Source organism: Miniopterus natalensis, chromosome 10 (genome assembly GCF_054644295.1).
Source record: "Miniopterus natalensis isolate mMinNat1 chromosome 10, mMinNat1.hap1, whole genome shotgun sequence".
NCBI classification, from domain to species: domain Eukaryota; kingdom Metazoa; phylum Chordata; class Mammalia; order Chiroptera; family Miniopteridae; genus Miniopterus; species Miniopterus natalensis.
Genome location: NC_142090.1, coordinates 46,421,057 through 46,440,804, shown reverse-complemented (window position 1 = coordinate 46,440,804; position 19,748 = coordinate 46,421,057). Strand labels below are relative to the sequence as shown.

The window sequence follows — 19,748 nt, the reverse complement described above, 5'->3', positions numbered from 1 at the left end:
TGTATATTCAAAAATTGTACAAATGGTATTAGATTATATATATATATAATTCTGCAACTTGCTTTCACTCATTAATAGCTTTAGACTCATTCATGTTAATATTTACATGTTTAGGACATTCTTTCTCATCATCTGAAATCAATATGGATGCACACCTTTTGAAATATTCATTTCCAGAAATGTTTTGGGCAGTAAAAAATGAACCTAAAAAGATATATGGGTTAATGCAATGCATGAATGATTGTGTTCCCCCAAAATTCATATGTTAAAATCCTAACCCCCAATGTGATGCTATTAGGAGGTGGAGCCTTCAACAAGTAATTAGGTCATAAAGGTGGAGTTCTTGTGAACAGGATTAGGGAAAACCCAGAGAGCTCCCTCACTCTTTCTCTGCATGTGAAGATATAATGAGAAGACGGCAGTCTGCAAATGGGAAAAGGGCCTTCACCAGAACCTAACCATGTTGGCATCCTGATCTTAAACCTCTAGCCTCCAGAACTGTGAATAATAAGCTTCTGTTGTTCATAAGCCACCAAATCTATGAAACTTTATTCTAGCAGCCTGAAACTAAGACTGTTAAAAACAAATATCACAATGAAAGTAAAAGCAGCTTGGAAAAAGTTGGAAACAACTTTAGTGTTCTTCAATAAGAAGAAAGTTAAATAAATTATGGTACATCCATAGTATGGAAAATGATTTTAAGTATTTAAAAATAATTTGGGAGATGGGGTAGAGGAGACCAATATGGGGGGAAAGGGGGACATCTGTAATACTTTTGACAATAAGATAAAGTAAAAATCATAATAATAAAAATAATTTGGTAGATCTATAAGTATTGACATAAAAATATTTCTAAGATATAAGAGAAAATATAAACCAATATGGTCTCTTTCATGTTAAAAATTTTAACTGCGTACTTTTAATCACATATATGTAAATACATTTTAGAAAAACAGTTAGAAAACATAATATTGAGTACCTTTAGTAACTGAATGAGTGTGAGGGAAATATTTGCTTTTATGGTATATTGTTAGAATTTTTTAAATGAGACTATGTTTTTCTACTGTAATTTTTAAGAAATAAGTTGATGATACATAGATATACAAATGTTAGACAAAAAAACTAATCAATTAAAATAGACAAAGAATCAACTTCCAGGGAATACAATCCAGTAAAAGCTAACTATATTATAAGCTTTTTAGATGCTTGTAATTGGCATTTTTATGGCCTATGACTATAAATGAAGTTTCCATTTTATTTTCACTTTTCTTCATATTTGTTTAATTAAAATACAAGAAAGCAAAACAGTTGTAATTAATATACTTACTGACAGATCTCAACGTTTTCCATCGCAGAAGACAACCATGAAAATTCAAGCGCAGCACATTTAGACGCCACCTTTGCAGAGTAGACACTATATACTTATCCATGCCCACATTTTTTACTGTGGAAAAATCAATCTAAAAAGGATAAACAAAAGATATCAAGAAATGAAAAGATCTTTTGCATGTAAAATTTTTAAGTATTTTTAAAGCATCAAGGACTAAAATTCCTTTATCACATCACTCATTTGGGGGGCTTTTGTTGTTGTTGTTTTTCATGGTCATTCCCAGCTTTAATTACAAACAGATTTTCTTATTCATGGTAATTCCTAGGTTTAATTACAAACAGATTCAAAATGTTCAGTCCAGGTCAACAGCTGTAAGGGTAGTGGCCTCACATCCGCTCAACCTGGGTCAGTTATCCCCCCATCATCCTAGGTGAGCCCCCACTCCAGTGTCAATGTAATCTGGGTTAATATTTCTGCCTATTGTTTTATGAGCACAGACTGTATGTTGAGTCCTTGACTATGGAAAAGACAATTTCAAAGTGTGGAGTTTATAATGACCTTTTCATAAGTCATAATTTGGAGGTTATTCTAGAGAAAAGGAAGGATGACCTGAGTGGACCTGGCTGACTGTATGTAATATTGAAGAGCACAGAGGTTTATGTGAGTTGTTTTTTTTTAAATTTATCTTTATTGTTGAAAGTATTACAGGTGTCCCATTTTCTTCCCCCCATTGACACCCTCCACCTCGCTCCCATCCCTTCCCGAAGCCTTCACCCTGTTATTGACTGTGCCCATGGGTTATGTATATATGCATGTAACTTCTTTGGTTAATTTCTTCCCATCCTCACCCCCCTTCCCTCTTTCCTCTGAAATATGATCATTCGTTACATACATCAATGCCTCTGAATCTATTTAGTTTGTCAGATTCTTTTGTTCATTAGCTTCTTCTTAAAGAAGACCCTTCAACATTTCCTGTAGTGCTGGTTTGGTGGTGATGAACTCCTTTAGATTTTTCTTATCTGTGAAGCTCTTTATCTGACCTTCACTTCTAAATGACAGCTTTGCTGGGTAGAGCAATCTTGGTTGTAGTTCCATGTGTTTCATCACTTGAATATTTCTTGACACTCCCTTCTGGCCTGCAAAGTTTCTGTTGAGAAATCAGCTGACAGTCATATGGGTGCTCCCTTGTAGGTAACTAATTGCTTTTCCTTTGCTACTTTTAAGATTCTCGCTTTGTCTTTAAACTTTGGCATTTTAATTATGATGTGTCTTGTTATGGGCCTCCTCGGGTTCCTCTTGTTTGGGACCCTCTGGGTCCTGGACTTGTAAGTCTATTTCTTTCCCCAGGTAGGGGAAGTTTTCTGTAATTATTTTTTCAAATAGGTTTTCAATTTCTTGCTTTCCTTCTTCTCTTTCTGTTAATCCAATAATATGAATGTTAGGCTTCTTGAAGTTGTCCCAGAGGCTCTTTATACTATCTTCATATTTTTGAATTCTTTTTTCTTTTTGCTCTTCTGGTTGGGTGTTTTTTGTTTCCTCATGTTCCAAAGTGCTGATTTGATTCTCAGCATCCTCTACTCTACTGTTCATTCCCTGTAAATTATTCTTCATTTCAGTTTGTGTAGCCTTCATTTCAAATTGGTACTTTATTATGTCATCGATTTTCTGTTATTTTCGTCTTACTCTTACTAATATCCTTGAGCATCCTTATAAACAAAATTCTGAACTCTGTATCTGTTAGCTTGCTTGGATCTATTTCATTTAGTTCCTCTTCTAGAGATTTCTTCTGTTCTTTCCTTTGTGGCATGTTTCTTTGTCTCTGCATTTTGTCTGCTTTCTGGTGTTTGTTTCTATGTATTAGGTAGAGCTACTATGTCTCCTGGAATTTGTAGAGTGTCTTTGTGTAGTAGGTGTCCTGTAGGGTCCAGTGGCTCAGCCTTCCCAGTCACCTGAGCTGTTGTAGTTGAGCGTTGGTTGCTGTTGGCATCACTGGGAGGAATTAACCCCCTTGCCAATCTGCTGTGAGGACCAGCTGCAACTACAGCCAAAGAGCTCCTGTGCTGGAGACACCCTTATGGAGCAGGATTTACTTCAGTGGAGCTTTGGTGTTCACCAAGTGAGCCCCTTGAGTGTGTCACTCATGGATGTGGTAGGGTTGTAATCCAGCATGGTCCAGTCTGACCACCAGGTGCACTGTCTCTGGGGCCTCCTGGGAGGTGCAAAGTCAGCCTATGCCAGTGCCTTACCCAGGGCCACCCAACATGAGCTACTCAGCAAACCATAGTTGGCTGCTACTTGTGCTGGGCTGGACATTGTCCAGGAGAGGCCAAGCTATGAGCCAATGCAGGCTGCCACTAGTGCCAGGCCTGGGGACACTTATCAAGCCATAATGGGCATGATGCTTCTTGTTTGAGAGATTTTAGGAAAGTCCTAAGCATAAGGCTTAAGAGGCCACTTGCATAGAAAAGCAGCTGGAAATGGCCTGGATGAGCTTGCTGGTAGGGAGGGGCAGGGCCTCCGGGAATCACTGGGGCAGGGCCAACGGTGTGAGTCAGGTGCTGGAGATTCAAATATGGCACCTGCCTGCCAGCTGTGTGCGGGGAGGACTCACCAAAGGAGCAATGGCCTCTGCCAGCTCTTCTGCCTGGGAGGAAGCTGCCCCTCCAGCTCTTGCCCCAATCTCAAGCAGGTTAGTTCTTCCCCAAGTGTCCCAGGTTCCTTTCAGGTTGCTGCCCAGTGCTGGGGCTCAGAGGGAGCACATCTGAGTGAGTCCATGTGCGGGCCCTTTAATAGGAAAGCCTGGGGCTCCCGCAGCCTCTGTGTCCCTCAGGGGCAGTCCCCACTGGTTTCACAGCCTGGAGTTGTGGGTACATCTCTTCCCAGCCCTGGAGCCCTGGCCTGGGTGCCTGCTGTGGGGCTGGGACCCTTCACTCCTCTGGGAAACCCCCACCGCTGAGATGTCCCTCCCAGGTTTAAACCGTGGCACCTGGTGTGGGCCCGTGGCTGAATCTCTGGGATCCAGCCCCGATCTGCCCGCATCTCCACCCCTCATACTGGTCTCGATGCATCTTCAGATCTCTGGTTGTAGGGCTTCTGTTCAGCCAGATTTCAGGAGGTTCTGAGTGATTGTTGTTCTGTATTTTAGTTGTAATTTTGATGTGGTTGCGGTGGGTACAGCTGCTACCTACATGGCCAGCTTATTTCCTCCCCCTCTATGTGAGTTCTTAATGGCCAGGGCAGGTTGGTAAACAATAACATTGATAGCATAGTGTTAACAGTATTTTTCAGTTGAAGGGGTAAGTTAATAAACATCCAATTTTTTTGCCTTCTGAACAAAGTAATTCTTAGGGCTAAAATGCTTTTTATAGTTGTGCCACATTTGAGCATTGACAAATAAAGCCAACAGCTAATTGAAGATGAAGGGCAACATAGAATTGTGGAAAAAGATATTTGCTCAACATAATGAAACTTAACTTCCTATCCTGGCTTTGTTCCTCACTGCCATGTGCTCATATGTTCTCCATCTTTACCCAATAAGGTCTTGAGCAGGAGTGCTGGCTTTTCCTGCCAGGCTTCTGCAGTATTTGTCTTGATCTTAACATTGTACATATTCTTTCTCTTCCAGACCATTTGGATTCATTTTTTCCTACTTTACGGGTTTTCCAAAGGAGAAAAGTAACACCCCAATCTGTCACAAAGTAAATTTCTTGCTTTTAATCCCACTTTACTTTGATTCTCAAAGTGTGGTCCTAGGACCAGCAACATCAGCATCACCCAGAAACCTGTTAGAAATTAAAATTGTTAAGCCCCACCCCAAACCTACTGGGGGTGGCAACCAGCAATTTGTTTTAACAATCCCTTCAGATGATTCTGATACATGCTAAAGTTTGATAGTAACTGCCTTAAACTAAAAATAAATTTAAGACAGGAATACTTAATTTGTTAGCCGTTATGAGTTACCTAAGACAGAAAGTAGTACATTTTTTTCTTACCATTGTTGCACAAGATAAGAGCAGAACAGTACAGTCCAGCAATGGAATGGTGCTCTGATGGGATATAAAAATGTTGAGATGACTTATCGAACTAGAGCTCATGGCATCTTGTCAACTCCTCTTAGTTTCTTTGTGTAAGTTTTAGAATTTCTGCAGAATGGCCCTGGCCATTTATTCATAGGTGAGTCTGAGCACATGATATCATCAGTCCTCCAATTATCAGGAATTAAATTGTGATGGCAAAGTCAACTGTTGACTGGACTTTAAGCAACAGAGAAAATATTGCCACTGCAACATTTGTTGATGGCATAAATGATAATAGTTGTTGAGATTAAAGTATCACCCATGAAACAGAATAGAGAAGTCATAGGAGATAATACATGCTTATTTTTTGCTGTTGGCTGAGACCTCTCCTCAGTGTCTTTTTGGAATGAGAAACACAGGCATGTTCTAGGTTACAAGAATACTAAAAAAATAGTATGATGAGAAGAAGAGTACAGAGGCAACAGCCTAGAAAGTCCATATTTGAAAATGCCTGAGTGTATGCGTGTCTGTGTGCATGCAAACACACTAAGAATATCAAACAAGCTTTGTTTATATGTTGTGTATTTTAGCCCTATTTCATACTTTGTTGTTGTTTTTTTTTACCCCATATTTTGGGCTGCTTTGTTATGTTTGTTGAATGAACAATATAGTTAATACTTATTTCATTCTCCTTACATACAGACTCTACACTCAGAACTTTACTTGCATCATCTCCATTTACCTCTGCAGCATTCTGAGTTAGGCACTGGTAAGCCTAACAGGTACATTAGAACTTTGTTTCAATCCAAAAATAATATTCAATTTACTTCCACCATTTAAGTTAGAAAATACTAATAATGTACCTCTTAAAAATAACATTACCTTTTTATCTCATTCTTCAGGCTTGTAGCGGAACAAAAGAGAAACAGGTGCACCTACTCTTGGTGGCCATATAGTGGGGAGCAGGAAGGAAGGTAGTCACTACTACATTTGGCTTATAGCAGCCCATTCTCTTTTAAGAACTAAAATACAGTCAGGCACCATATAACAATATTCTAGTCAACTACGGACCACACGTAAGAAGGTGGTGGAATAAGATTATAATGGAGCTGAAAAATTCCTATCACCTAGTGACACCGTAGCCATTGTCACATCATAGTGCAATGCATTACTCACATGTTTATGGTGATGCTGGTGTGAACAAACCTGTGCTGCCAGTCATACAAAAGTATAGCACATATAGTTGTGTACAGTACATAATACTTGATAATAAATGACTATGTTACTGGTTTAGGTATTTATTATACTATTTATAGTTATTTTAGAGTGTATTCTTTCTACTTATAAAAAGAAAAAGTTTGCTATAAAACAGTATGCTGTGTTATACCAGGCAGCAGCCTCATACATCTCATGTTTACCACATCTCTTAATTGCATCATTTTCTCTTATGCTTGATTTAATCTCACGTTGTTTTGTAGAGTAACATGCTGTGCAAGCTTGTAGCCAAGGAGCAACAGGCTACACCATAGAGCCTGGGTGTGTAGTAGCCTATACCATGTAGGCTTGTGTAAGTGCACTCTATGATGTTCACACAATGACAAAATCACCTAACAACACATTTCTCAGAACATATCCCCATTGTTAAGTGGCACATGACAATAGCTTCAGGTAATGACTACTTACGTAATTCCACAATAAGCTGTTTTGTGTCATTGACATCCAGGAGTGACAAACTTGACCACATATTACCACATCTCTTAAACTGAGATAGAAGAAAATCTAAACACAAAGAGAATATACAATTTTGAAAAATGAATTTTGACATAACTCTTCCACTTACCTTTTTTTGCTATTAATAATGATAATGTAATCCATATATTGTAGATGCAGGGATTTAAGTGCTGGAACTTTATCTAAAGATTAGAATTTCAGCTAACGTACCATAACCTATCTGTTGATGCCTTTGATATAATGTGATCTTTTTAGTTGACCATTGGAGAGGATGATAGGCAGATTTGTTTTCTGAATGAAAGTAGCATCCTCCTAGAAAATTAGTGATTTCTAAATAGTGGCTGGGCTGGTATATAGAAGGCACTCAGTAACAGTTTGCTGAACTGGATTCTTTCTAAAGTAATAGGACTCTTGGGAAAGATCAATAAACCCACCTTAGACTCTATTTATGGAAAAAAATGGTAGGTAAGAAAACCTGGAAATCCTCTTGTATCTATCAGTACATAATAAATAAACATTTTAAAAATATTTCTTTAAATTTTTTAAAATTTCAGCTTCATTAAGGTATAATTGACATACAAAATTATAAGGTATTTAAAGTATACATTATGATTTGATATACGTAGGCACTGTAAAAAGGTTTCCTCTCATCTAATTAACTCATCCATCACTTCACATGTTTATCTTTGTGTGTGTCTGAGATAGGGAGAACATTTAAGTTCTAGTTTCTTACAAATTTTAATTATACAATACAGTGCTATCAACTACAGTCACCATGTTTTACATTAGGTCCTCAGACCTTATTAATCGTATAGCTGAAAGTTTGCATACTTTTACCAGCCTCTCCCTTTTCCCAGACCCATCAAACCCATGGCAACCACTTTTCTACTCTCTAAAACAAACATATTTTTAAAAAACAGAACTGAGTTTTCAAGAAAGTAGGAAAAATATCCAGGGCGTCAATCCTTGTAAACCCAAACTCATAATAAGGTGTTTGTGCAGTAGTTGCTCTGATGGGGAAGCAATGGAGATGACTGCTGCTTTCATCAATAAATAGGTTCAGATTTTACTGGTCATGCAGGGACAGAAAAAGTAACTAGGCTTGTACAAAACAGGGAGTCATAATTGAGAGAGAGAGAGAAGGAGAGAAAGAAAGAGAGAGAGAAATCCATGATTATGAGAGAGATTTAAAAACAACAACAAAAACACCTGCTTATTGACAACAGAGAAATTAATATACTTGCCTTGAATATTAAAAAGATTCCAAAAGAATTTGTAACAAACCAGCTAACATGGCAATTGGGATTTGAAGTTTTAATTATTTGTGGGATCCAATTTGAACTTATTACCATTATAATTGGATTTGATACATTAACATGCAAAGATCTTCCAAGCTGGTAGTAACAGTGAGACATTTGGCAGAAATAAATACTACTCTCTCTAAAGAGACACATCCTCAAACCAGGCCTTATAGGATTTCCACAGATTAAGCCTCAATAAAAATTACAAAACACATGAAGGAAAAAAATCCAACAATATTCAACAACAAAAAATAATAACTTTATTAATAAAATTGTGACATAGTAATTATAAAAACATTAAGGTGATAAAGACAAAGAAAATTAAATTCTTAAGAAAGGCTGTTGTTGAAAAAAAAACTGGGAAGATTTATAAAGGAAGTAAATTATATTTATGGGAATTAAATATATAATGATTGAAATTAAAAAATCAATGCTTAAGTTATATAGCAGTTGAAACCTAGCTGATAAGAGAATTAGCAAACTGAAATATGTATTGAAAGAAATTACAGATGATAAGGCATAGAGAAAGAAAGGGATGGAATATACAAAGGGGGGGTAAGAGACACATTTTTATAACACAAAAAGGCCCAGCATCCTATATATCTTTATAGAATTTCCAGAAGTAGAGAACAGAGAGAATGGAATCAAAGCAAAATTCGAAAACGTCACAGATAAAAATGTTCTAGAACTGATGCAAAGCAACAGTTCTCAGTTTCAAGAAGTAAAGAAATCCCAAACAAGAAAATAAAAAGACGCCATGGTATTATAGTGATATTACAAAAGGGAAAATTACAAAAAGGAAAATCTTAAGTGCAACCAGAGATAGATTACCTACTAAAGAATGTCTCCTAGACACACAGAAGGCAGAAAGCAGAAAATACTTATTAATCTCAGATGCCACATACAAGTAAGTTACAACTCAAGGATGAACATTAATAAAGACATTTTAAGACAATGATTGAGAGAGTTTGCCTCCAATAGACCCTTCACAAAAGAACTTCTGAAGGGCATTGGGATCTGAAGAAAGAAGTGAGATGGAAACAGAAATGATGGGCAAATAAACTAAGATGAAGCCATTAACCTAAACAAAAGGATAATGATGATGACTAAGGTGGGGAACAGAGCACTAGATAATACTAATATTCTAAAACTAGAGAGAGTGTTCTAAATTCTGGTAATTATTCAGGAAGAAAGTATAGGTATTAATTACTTTAACCTTTATTAAGGTAAATGCACATGCTAAACATATTTAAGAGAAACCACTGAAATAGTAGAAATAGAATATGTATCTTCTAAAACATAAAAATGAGGATAAGGGGGTAGATTTTAAAACTCAATAAATAAAAGCAGGGAAGAATTAAAAAAGAAGTTATATAAAGGAGGACAAGTAGTATACAATGAGATGAGAAAAAAATCCAAGTATATCCAATAACAATAAATTTAGCAAGTTTCACTGGTTAGAAAACAAAGATTATCCCTAATAATGCCTTTCCTTTAATGTTTTTCCCTCTGATATTAATATAGCTATTACATTTATTTTTATTTGTGTTCATCTTGTTCAGTGTAGAATTTTAGGTGGATATTTAAAGCTTATCTGATGAAGAGGCTCACTACATAATAGTTAAAGAAAACAATTCATACAATTCACTGGACACATATAACAATTATAAATGTGTAAGCATCTAATAACATAGCCATGAAGATACAAGGAGAAATTGAAAAATTCACAATCATGATGAAAGATTATATCAAAACTCTCCAATGAAATCAGCGTGAGGAAATAAATCTCCCCTGGATTTTCCAGTGCTCAGGTAAAAAGCTCTAGCCTCTGGAGACACAAAAATCTATTATGATATAAAGGTAATGTGATTAGACCTGTAGCAGTTGTCTAATTAATGTCTCTGATCCAAAAGGATAATAAAACTTCTCTTGTCTTCCTAAGAAGGTCAAATGGTTATAGTTTGGACCAGTCAGGCTCCCAAGGTGCCAGGAAGATCCCCAAAATTTATATCTCATGGAGAAATGTGTCCCTGGACTTTGGAGATATCTTTAGGTCATAAGAGTTGGAGGCATGAGGGCTTTTCTGGCCCTTGGAGGGAGGTCCTGACTCCCTCTTTCACTTATAAGGACCCTTGTGTTTAAGGACTCACCCAGATATTCAAAGATAATCTTACCATCTAAAGACCTTTAACTTAATCATGTCTTCAAAGGCTCTTTTGCCACCTAAAGTAACATATTCACACTTTCTGAAATTAGAACATGGATATCTTTGGGAGGCTATTATCCTACCTACTATATTATGTAAGAAAATGATAAACACTAAATGTAAAGAGCAATTACTTCTGATGGAGGGAAGAGAATGTCATCGGGGAGGCTTTAACTGAATTTGTTAAGCTTTATTTTTTAAACTGGGTGGTGATTATGCTGGTGTGTTTACTATATTATGTTTCTTTACATGCCTTAAATGTTTCATTTTAATAACTCCACTTTTGAATAAAATGTTTTGGAATAAATTTAACTATGAAGATGATAGATTAGTACACTGAAAACTTCAAAGCATTACTGATAGAAATTAAAGAAGACCTAAATGAACAGATATAACATGTTCATGGATTGAGAAACATAAAAATGATAAGGGGAATTGAATCAGAATTTGAAATATGTTTATGAATAGATACATACCAAACAGACACAGGCCCAGAGAATTTTACAAGAGTATTATATCAAATATCCAAGGAATAGTTAATACTAACAAGAAAAATATTAAGATGTCAATACCACCCAAAATGATCTGCAGGTTTCATGCTATCTCTATCAAAATTTCAATGGTTCTATTTCCAGATATGAAAAGACCAAGCCTCAAATTCATATGGAATTGCAAGGAGACCCAAACAGCAAGAACAATTTGAAAAAGGAGAACAGTTAGAGGACTCACAATTTCCAATATCAAAACTTAATACAAAGCTACAGTAATAAAAAGAGCATGATACTGGCATAGAATAAATATTTAGACTAATGTGGTAGAATTGAGAGCCCAGAAATAAACCTGTACATCTATGGTCAATTGATTTTTTACAAGGATGCCAAAACTGTTCAATGGGACAAGAACAGCATCTTCAACAAATGGTGCTGGAACAACTGTGTATCCAAATTCAAAAGAATGAATGTGGACCCCTACCTCACACCATATGCAAAGTTAACTCAAAATGGATCAACAATCTAAGTAAAAGAGCTAAAAGCCATAAAACTCTTTGAAGAAAAACATAGGGTAAGTCTTCATGACTTTGGGTTTGGCGATGGTTTCTTAGTTATGACACCAAAAGCATGAGCAACAAAGGAAAAAATAAATTAGATTTCATCAAAATTTAAAACTTTTGTGCATCAAAGAATTTTTTCAAAATTGTATGTACAACAAAGGGGAAAAATATGTCACTAATTAAGTCAGTCACTGAAATGGTTAAGAAGCATTGGAAAAGTATGATGGTAGATCAGGTGATCTGAAAACTGTACTTGCACAATTTTGTGCATGGACTGTACTTGTATAGTGTTTTTAAGAGAGAGGAAGTATTATGACAGGGCCTATGCCCAGAGAGGTTAACACAACCTAGAAAAGAAGCTGCAGCACAGAATAGCAGTAGAAGCATAGGGTCAAATTTCTGATGGTGTAAGAGATACAAGAAAAAATGACTTGTGTAAGAGTTGCCTAAGAATGACTTAGAGAAAGAGGGAGGCAGGAAGCAAAGCCCTAAGGTCTGCAAACTATAATAGAACTAATCAAAACCTACATGACTGATTAAGCGAGCACCTCCAACACACAGGAAGTAGACAAGAGGAGAAGTAAGAGCACAGCTGCTCTGGGTGGACTGAGCCTTTATTTCCGGAATCTTTATTCCAGAACCACCACTACTCCTTGGAAGATTACTACCTTAGTTTCCTAAGGCTGCTGTAACAAATTATCACAAACTGGGTGGTTTAAAACAATAGAAACATATCTTCTCACAGTTCTCAAGTTTAGAAGTATGAGAGATCACAGTGTTGGCAGGGCCACCCCCCTTATGAAGGCACTAGGAGAGTGTCCTTCCTTGTCTATTCCTAGCTTCTGGTGGTTGCTGGCATTCCTTGGCTTGTAGCTACTTTGCTCCTGTCTTTGCCTTTGTCATCATGTGGCCTCACTCCTCCTGTGTGTATCTGAATCTCTCTCTCCTTCTCTTATAAAAACACCAGTCATTGGATATAGGACCCACCCTAATCCAGGGTGACCCCCATTTTAGCTCATTACATTTGCAAGGATCCAAATAATGTCACATTCTGAGATTCTGGTTGGACATGAATTTGAGGAGAATACTATTCAACCCAGTACAGTTACCTAACTCCTCTGAGTCTGTTTCATCAGCAAAATAAGGCTCTTTGATGAGATAATCTCTCAAGGCCTCTTCCATGCCTAAAAGCTTATAATTACTACTTTGATTCATTGTCAAATAGTTAAAACTAGACTCCTGATTGATTGCTATTGTGTAATAGTTAATGTTAAGTTTAAGGTGTTTACTTTTTCATATCTTGTGATTAAATTATTTTCAACTACAAATCCTAACAGGATATTACTTATAACCAAAAAAGTATATATCTAATTAGGTCCTACCCATCATGTAGATGCTAGATTCCTACATAAGTGGAGACAGACTTTTATCTGAAAGGTGTAATTCCATTCTTGTCTACATAGTAGAGAAAACAGGAGCTACTAGAAAAAGGCCATATAATGCCTTTTCCAATATATGGGGAATTATTCACTTATTTACTAGTTCATTTAACACATTGTTAAGCACCTACTCTATGACAATCATACCTTACTAATTCCATAGAACATTACCCAAAAACACTTAAAAGGAAGGTGTTCTACATCTCACTGTGGAATAAACTTTGCAAAGAATTTAAGTGCAATTACCATGAACCTCACTTTCTCCTAAGGAGTCATGCCATTGTAGTATAATGTATGTTGAAAATTTTTAAATGTTAAATGCATTTATACTTGGAAAGACTAGAAAATAATTCCACAAAGAACACAGGCTGTTGACAACATGGAAACCTGGGAAGAACATCAGGGCAGGTGAGTGTGGATTTTTAATTCAATTTCATAGATAACTACTTCATGGTTATTCTCATGGGCAAGACATCCTAACCCCCAAAACTGAAAAGATGTAACACAGAAGAAAAAAAGAAGTTTTAAGAAAACTGTATGCCAGTGAAGTTGTATATAAGTATAAAGTATGAGACTACTCAATCTTCTTATTCAATATGTATCAGTACCTGCTAAGTGCCAGGGTGAGTTTGGATCTTTAGAAGGAAAAACACCTAGGGGTCCATGAACAGCTAATGAGGTGAGCAAGGGGAATGAAAGCCCATGTCACGAGAGAAATGAAGGGATGTAACAAAGAGGACAAAAGATGAGAGAGGAACCTTGTACCCCAGCAGGGAGAAAACAAAGAAAAAGAATTCACATGTGCAAGGGAGCCTGCTCTGCCTCTAAGCTGTTGAAATGAATCCTGGTAGTATACGATCCCAGTTAAAGAACATAGAGGCAGCTGCAAGAAGAGTCTCCCTAGAGTCTGAGACTTGTCAAGCCTCCTGTCCACTCCTTGCACCTCCTGACTCATGTGGAGATGAATGACCCTCCTGGAAGGGACCAGGAATGGTTCTTGGGATGAGAAGACTATGAAGTGTTGACAATAATCTGAAGCACCAGGAGCACAGCAGATATTTTCATTTTGACCTCAAATTATAGAATTAGGGTCCCTGGGAGGGGAAATCAATAACAGACAGATATCAGCTTTATCTAAGAAAAGGCCTCTAGGTTAGTCCCTTCTAGCACAAAGACTAAATGATTTTAAGATTTTGTAACTTTCTGCTCTCTAAAACAAGCAAGTTCCAAAAGCAACAAATTTACAATGTTCATGGTGAGAAATAAACATATTTCCTAACCCCCTGTGGTAATAGATTGGTATTGGGGCATCAGCACATGTATTGCAAATGGAGAAGGATCTCTACACAGGGAGAGGCATCAAGGTAGAGCTAAAATCGAGTGGGTTGACTGGGAAGGGTTCCTGTTCACTGACCATGCTAAAGCACTGAGTGTGTTACCGAGGGGATACTGATTTGGGGTGGAGGAGCCTGTTGGAAGGGATGAACTTTGAGTTCCTTCTAGCACAAAGATTCTACAAGTCTATGATTTTGTAATGCCTTGCTCTCCAAAACAGGCCAGTTCTCAAAGAAAAGAACTTTGTGAGAACTAAATCTATTCTCCAGTAATAACAGCACTCCCTACTTACTTGTTAGATTATCTGGATAGTAATATATTTCATGTGAGCATTCTCACAGTAAGCACAATGGACATCAAACAAAAATAAATCCAGACACTATTGGCTCTGGTGGAAAAAATGTTACAGTATAAATCTTCTAAATTACACACAATTAATGCATCACAGAATCACATGACCCTGTACACCATCAAATAACAGTAGCAAGACCTCCCTAGCAACTATGTAGCATTTAGTTTACAAAATGCAATGTTAAAGTTGCTGGTCAAGCTGAAGAAGGGGTTTCCATCAGGTCAAGATATGTATATTTCACAAGGCTTATAAAATAAGAAAAAGGAGAAATGAGAAAAACATTCCAGTGAAAGGTTGATTTTCATTAAGCTAAATTGGGTAGCAATGACTGAGTAGGTGAGTCTGTTAGTGAGTTCTATAACCAAGAGACCATACCTCAAAGTTGGCAAAATGGAAAAGATCCTTTCTCTTGATGGAAAATAAAATAAAAATAAAATTAAAAGTTCGATTTTGGTCCATTATACATAATATGCCAAAGCCTTCATGTAGGCCTGGTCCTCTGCCCTGGAGCAAAGGAATGATAGAGGGGTGGACAAATCTGATTCCTTTGCTCTTTCTAAAGCCACTAGGTGGGGTCAACAAAGTAGGCATCTGTGTGGAATGTGAAAAATAGACTCTCCCAGAGGAGGGTGTCAGAGCCCAAGCTAAGTGTGGAGAATGTCCACTTAAGAAGGCTGCTCAGTGTAGATGTCCAAGTGTCAGTGGGGGAAGCTGGCATCCAAGTGATATGGGGGTGAGGGTGGAGGGGTATGGAGGGACTTGGTGTGGAAGGTGGGAGCCCCAACAGTGTAACGAGGCTAGTCTGGCAGAGCTTAGAGCACAAGTACATGGGAAAGTGGTCTAGTCAGGAAGTGGGGACCCCAGGGCAGATAAGGCAGGTGGAGCTTAGTGGGGTGAAGAGTTTGTCTATTCATGGGATGAAGGGCTGGCTTGTGTGGAATATCAGAACCAGAAGCGTGTAAGGTCAGCATTAGTACAGGAAAGGTGGCCATGGCAACAGAAAATTGGTACATATGGGGGGAGGTGGTGGATAGAACCAAAATAAGTAAAAATATTAGGAAATTGGGAGCCAGGTTTCTCACTCTTAGGAGAAGGTAGTTACAAGTATGAAGAGGAAAATACTGAAATGAACCTTGTGATATTAGATTGGAATTGGGGTATCAGTGGGAAACCATGGTTTCAATATATATTATTAGATAAGTGAAGCTAGGGGTGAGAAAACCCTCCCCTGAAGTTCATGGAAAGTGAATTCCTGAATCAAATCAAGGTTCTTCTGACAAGGAAGAGGGGAGGGATTGACTATTAACTAGCAAACATCTTGTCAGTCCACTGCCCAATAGATCATCAAAGTAGGGAGCAAACGCCTTTGGCTCCAGGACAGAACTCACATTGATATTTGCTTGATATCTTGTTTTCACCAACTCCAATGTCCTGGGTCATTCCCACTAAGCTATATATTTCTAGAGTATTAACTCTAGGTCAGCAAATTTTTTATGAAGAGGGCCAGATAGTAAATATTTTATACTTTGTGCACCAAGAGGCAATCTTCTCAACTTTTTGAGCAAATAGTTCACCAAAAAGTAAATAATCATTTTTAACATTTTTTTACATTTGAAAATGTAAGAACTATTCTTAGTTAGAGGTCTGCACAAAAACAGGAGAGGCCAGATTTATTCCACAGTCTATAGTTTGCCAATCCTGCTATAAACCACCCTAATTCCCAGCATTCCCATGATGGCTCAGTGACTCTTATGGGACTTAACCTGCTAGACCAATAGCATTGGCAGGATTCCTTGGGGCAAGCCAAATCCTTAACCCTACTTGCTTCTTGTAATCCCTTGTCCTTAGGGCCACCCATGCCCTGAAATACTCATTTCATCAAAACAAACAGACCAAATTTAGGAACAAGAAATGAAAATTCCCCAAAGATCTTTTTGGCAACACACATTGCCTCAAAAAGGCCAGTTTTCACAATTCCCAGAGACTAAAAATAGAGTTTTGTTAGAATGTGAATGTATTTAAACATTCACTAGTAATTTAGATCACTGTTAGGTAGCTTGGACATAAGTATTTTTAAATGTCAGAGTAAAGCTTTCAAGGCCATTCCACCATTGACTATCCACCAGTGGGAGTGTTCAGTATTAGTTTAGAATTGGTTTAGTCATGTTTAGTATTGGTAGGCTCATTCACAAATATTATAGCTAACAACTCTATTTCCATCACACAAATCAGAAAACTGAAGATCAGAAAGATTAAAATTATATACTACAGGTTACATAGTGGATTAATTAGCTCATGCTGCTATAACAAAATACCATACACTGGCTGTCTAAAATGACAGAGATTTATATCTCACAGTTCTGGAGGCTAGGAAGTCCAATATCAAGGTGGTGGCAGATTTGGTTCTTAGTAAGTGTTCTCTCCCTGGCTTGCAGACAGCTGCCTTCTCACTGTCTCCTCACAGGGCAGAGAAAGGGAGCTCTTTTATCTGTTCTTCTAAGGGCACTAATCCCACATGGGGGATCAACCCTCATGACCTCATCTAATCTAATTACTTCCCCAAACCCCACCTCCTAATACCATCTCATTGAGGGTTAGGGTTTCAACATAGAAATTTGGTGTGGACACAAACATTCAGTCCATAATACACAGTTATGCTGAGCTGGGATTCACATTCTAGTTTTCTACATTTACGATTTGTTTCCCTACACAATTTCCACAGAAACTTTAGCCCATTCAAGAATGATAGATTGTTCTGGCTTTACTGCCATCCAGCCTAGAATAGAATGAGTTTATTTATTTATAAAACACACTTCAGCATAAAATTCAGTCCTCAGCATATAAACTCGATTTTGACCATTTTCCAAATGCTCGTAATTATTAGACATTACCCAATCATAAACTACCTGACAAGTGATGATGATTTCCTTCACTTTTGCTGACAAATTCTCCTAAGAAATATTCATGTCAAAGTTCTGCAAATACCCATCTACTTGAAGGCAAAATGTATTCAAAAGTAAACCTCAGTTGTTTAATGAAGTCAGATCTCTTCACCCAAAATCAAAATGAAATCTTGACCAGTCAAAAGTTTCCTGTTCCTTGTTTAAACTAACCATTCCTTTTTATATGTCAAAAAATATAACAACACTTTCACTTCCAAACACTTACAGAAAAATTTAGCCACATCCCCTTTGAATAGAATTCCCAAGAGTAAAATGCTTAATGGCTAAATTGCATGTTTTATTTAAACAATCTTCAAATGATTTAAATATTGATACAACAACTGGACTATTCTTAGCAGTTCTCTTGTTCTGCCTACCCAAGTTAGGACATTCTATAGACATTAATTTTCTTTTTAATGTGGTATTTCTGATGCATAAAATGGCAGATATTCTAAAATTTACATAATGTGAGCTTCTCATGTATGTAGAATCTTAAGAAAAAAATATAAATTAATTAATGTCCTAGTTTTTCACTCTGTATTTTTCTTCTGTTTCTCCCTAATTCAAACTTATTCTCAAAGAAAACATATGCCACCTAGAATATAATTTCCTAAAAAAAATTGTACTATGTTTCCCAAATACCATTAAAAGTCAAATGCTGTTTTGGATATAAGTTCCATATGCATTTGACCGATGGTGGTTGTAGTCCAGCATTCAAGTATTGGATCCCAGGGACATATAGACCAATATTTCCATAAGTGTTACTTAGAATATTTTAAAATATTTTGTAAGAAAGAAAATGATTATGTGGTCAAATAAGTTTGGGAAATCCTGATCAAAACAAAGTAAAACATTATGAAACATTTAAACATCTAGAGAAATTAATAACAAGCACATATCCACTAATCAAATTTAACAAATATTACCGTTTTAGAAACTAAAGTCAAGAACGTTTTCTTTAGGACTTTCTTTTATCCCCAGGAAGACAGTGACATTAACCATTTACCGCAGAGCTCATTTTTGTTTTTGTATTTGCTTTTGTATTGTTTTTAATGGAAAACCTCCATTCTCCCACCTTCTAAGATGCCACATTAACCATCTTGATGTTTCCCTGATTACCCATTCCTGGTTCTCTGCTTCCTCCATTTGTCCTTGTATTAGTCCAGTGAAACAGAACCAAAAGGAGATATACAGACATAGATTTATAGATTTATATGTATTTATTATATATATTTGGGGTTCTTTTGTTTTGGGGAGTTTTTTATTATAAGGAATTGGGTCCTCCAATTATGGAGGCTGAGAAGTCTAAAATCTGTAGTTAGCAAGCTAGAAACCAAAGAAAGCCAACAATGTTGTTCCAGAGTAAGTCCAGGGCCTGAGAACGAGGAAAGGCAATGGTGTAAATTCCAGGCTAATCCAAATCAAAAGGGAGTAGATTAGATGTCCCAGCTCAAAGGCAGTCAGGTGTAGAGAGAATTCCTTCTTATTCAGCCTATTATTCTTTTTTTTTTAAATATATCTTTTTTGATTTCAGAGAGAGGAAAGGAGAGGGAGATTGGTAGATAGATGATAGATAGATAGATATAGATGATAGATGATAGATAGATAGATGATAGATGATAGATAGATGATAGATAGATGATGATAGATAGATAGATAGATAGATAGATAGATAGATAGATAGATAATAGATGATAGATAGATAGATAGATAGATAGATAGATAGATAGATAGATAGATGATAGATGATATAGATAGATAGATGATAGATAGATAGATAGATAGATAGATAGATAGATAGATAGATGATAGATAGATAGATGATAGATAGATATAGCTAGATAGATGATAGATGATAGATAGATAGATAGATAGATAGATAGAGATATAGATAGATAGATAGATGATAGATGATAGATAGATAGATGATAGATAGATAGATAGATAGATAGATAGATAGATAGATAGATAGATAGATAATAGATAGATAGATGATAGATAGATAGATAGATAGATAGATAGATGATAGATAGATAGATAGATAG

General features: G+C 36.7%; 1 protein-coding gene across 1 annotated transcript in view; it reads right to left on the bottom strand.

Moving 5' to 3' along the window:
• FBXL13 (F-box and leucine rich repeat protein 13) overlaps window positions 1-19,748 on the bottom strand; it is a 253,394-nt gene that overhangs the window by 148,608 nt on the left and 85,038 nt on the right. Inside the window, 2 exon segments of the mRNA XM_087821113.1 lie at window positions 1,328-1,460; window positions 7,030-7,125. Of these exon segments, the coding sequence (XP_087677239.1) occupies window positions 1,328-1,460; window positions 7,030-7,125 (229 nt within the window).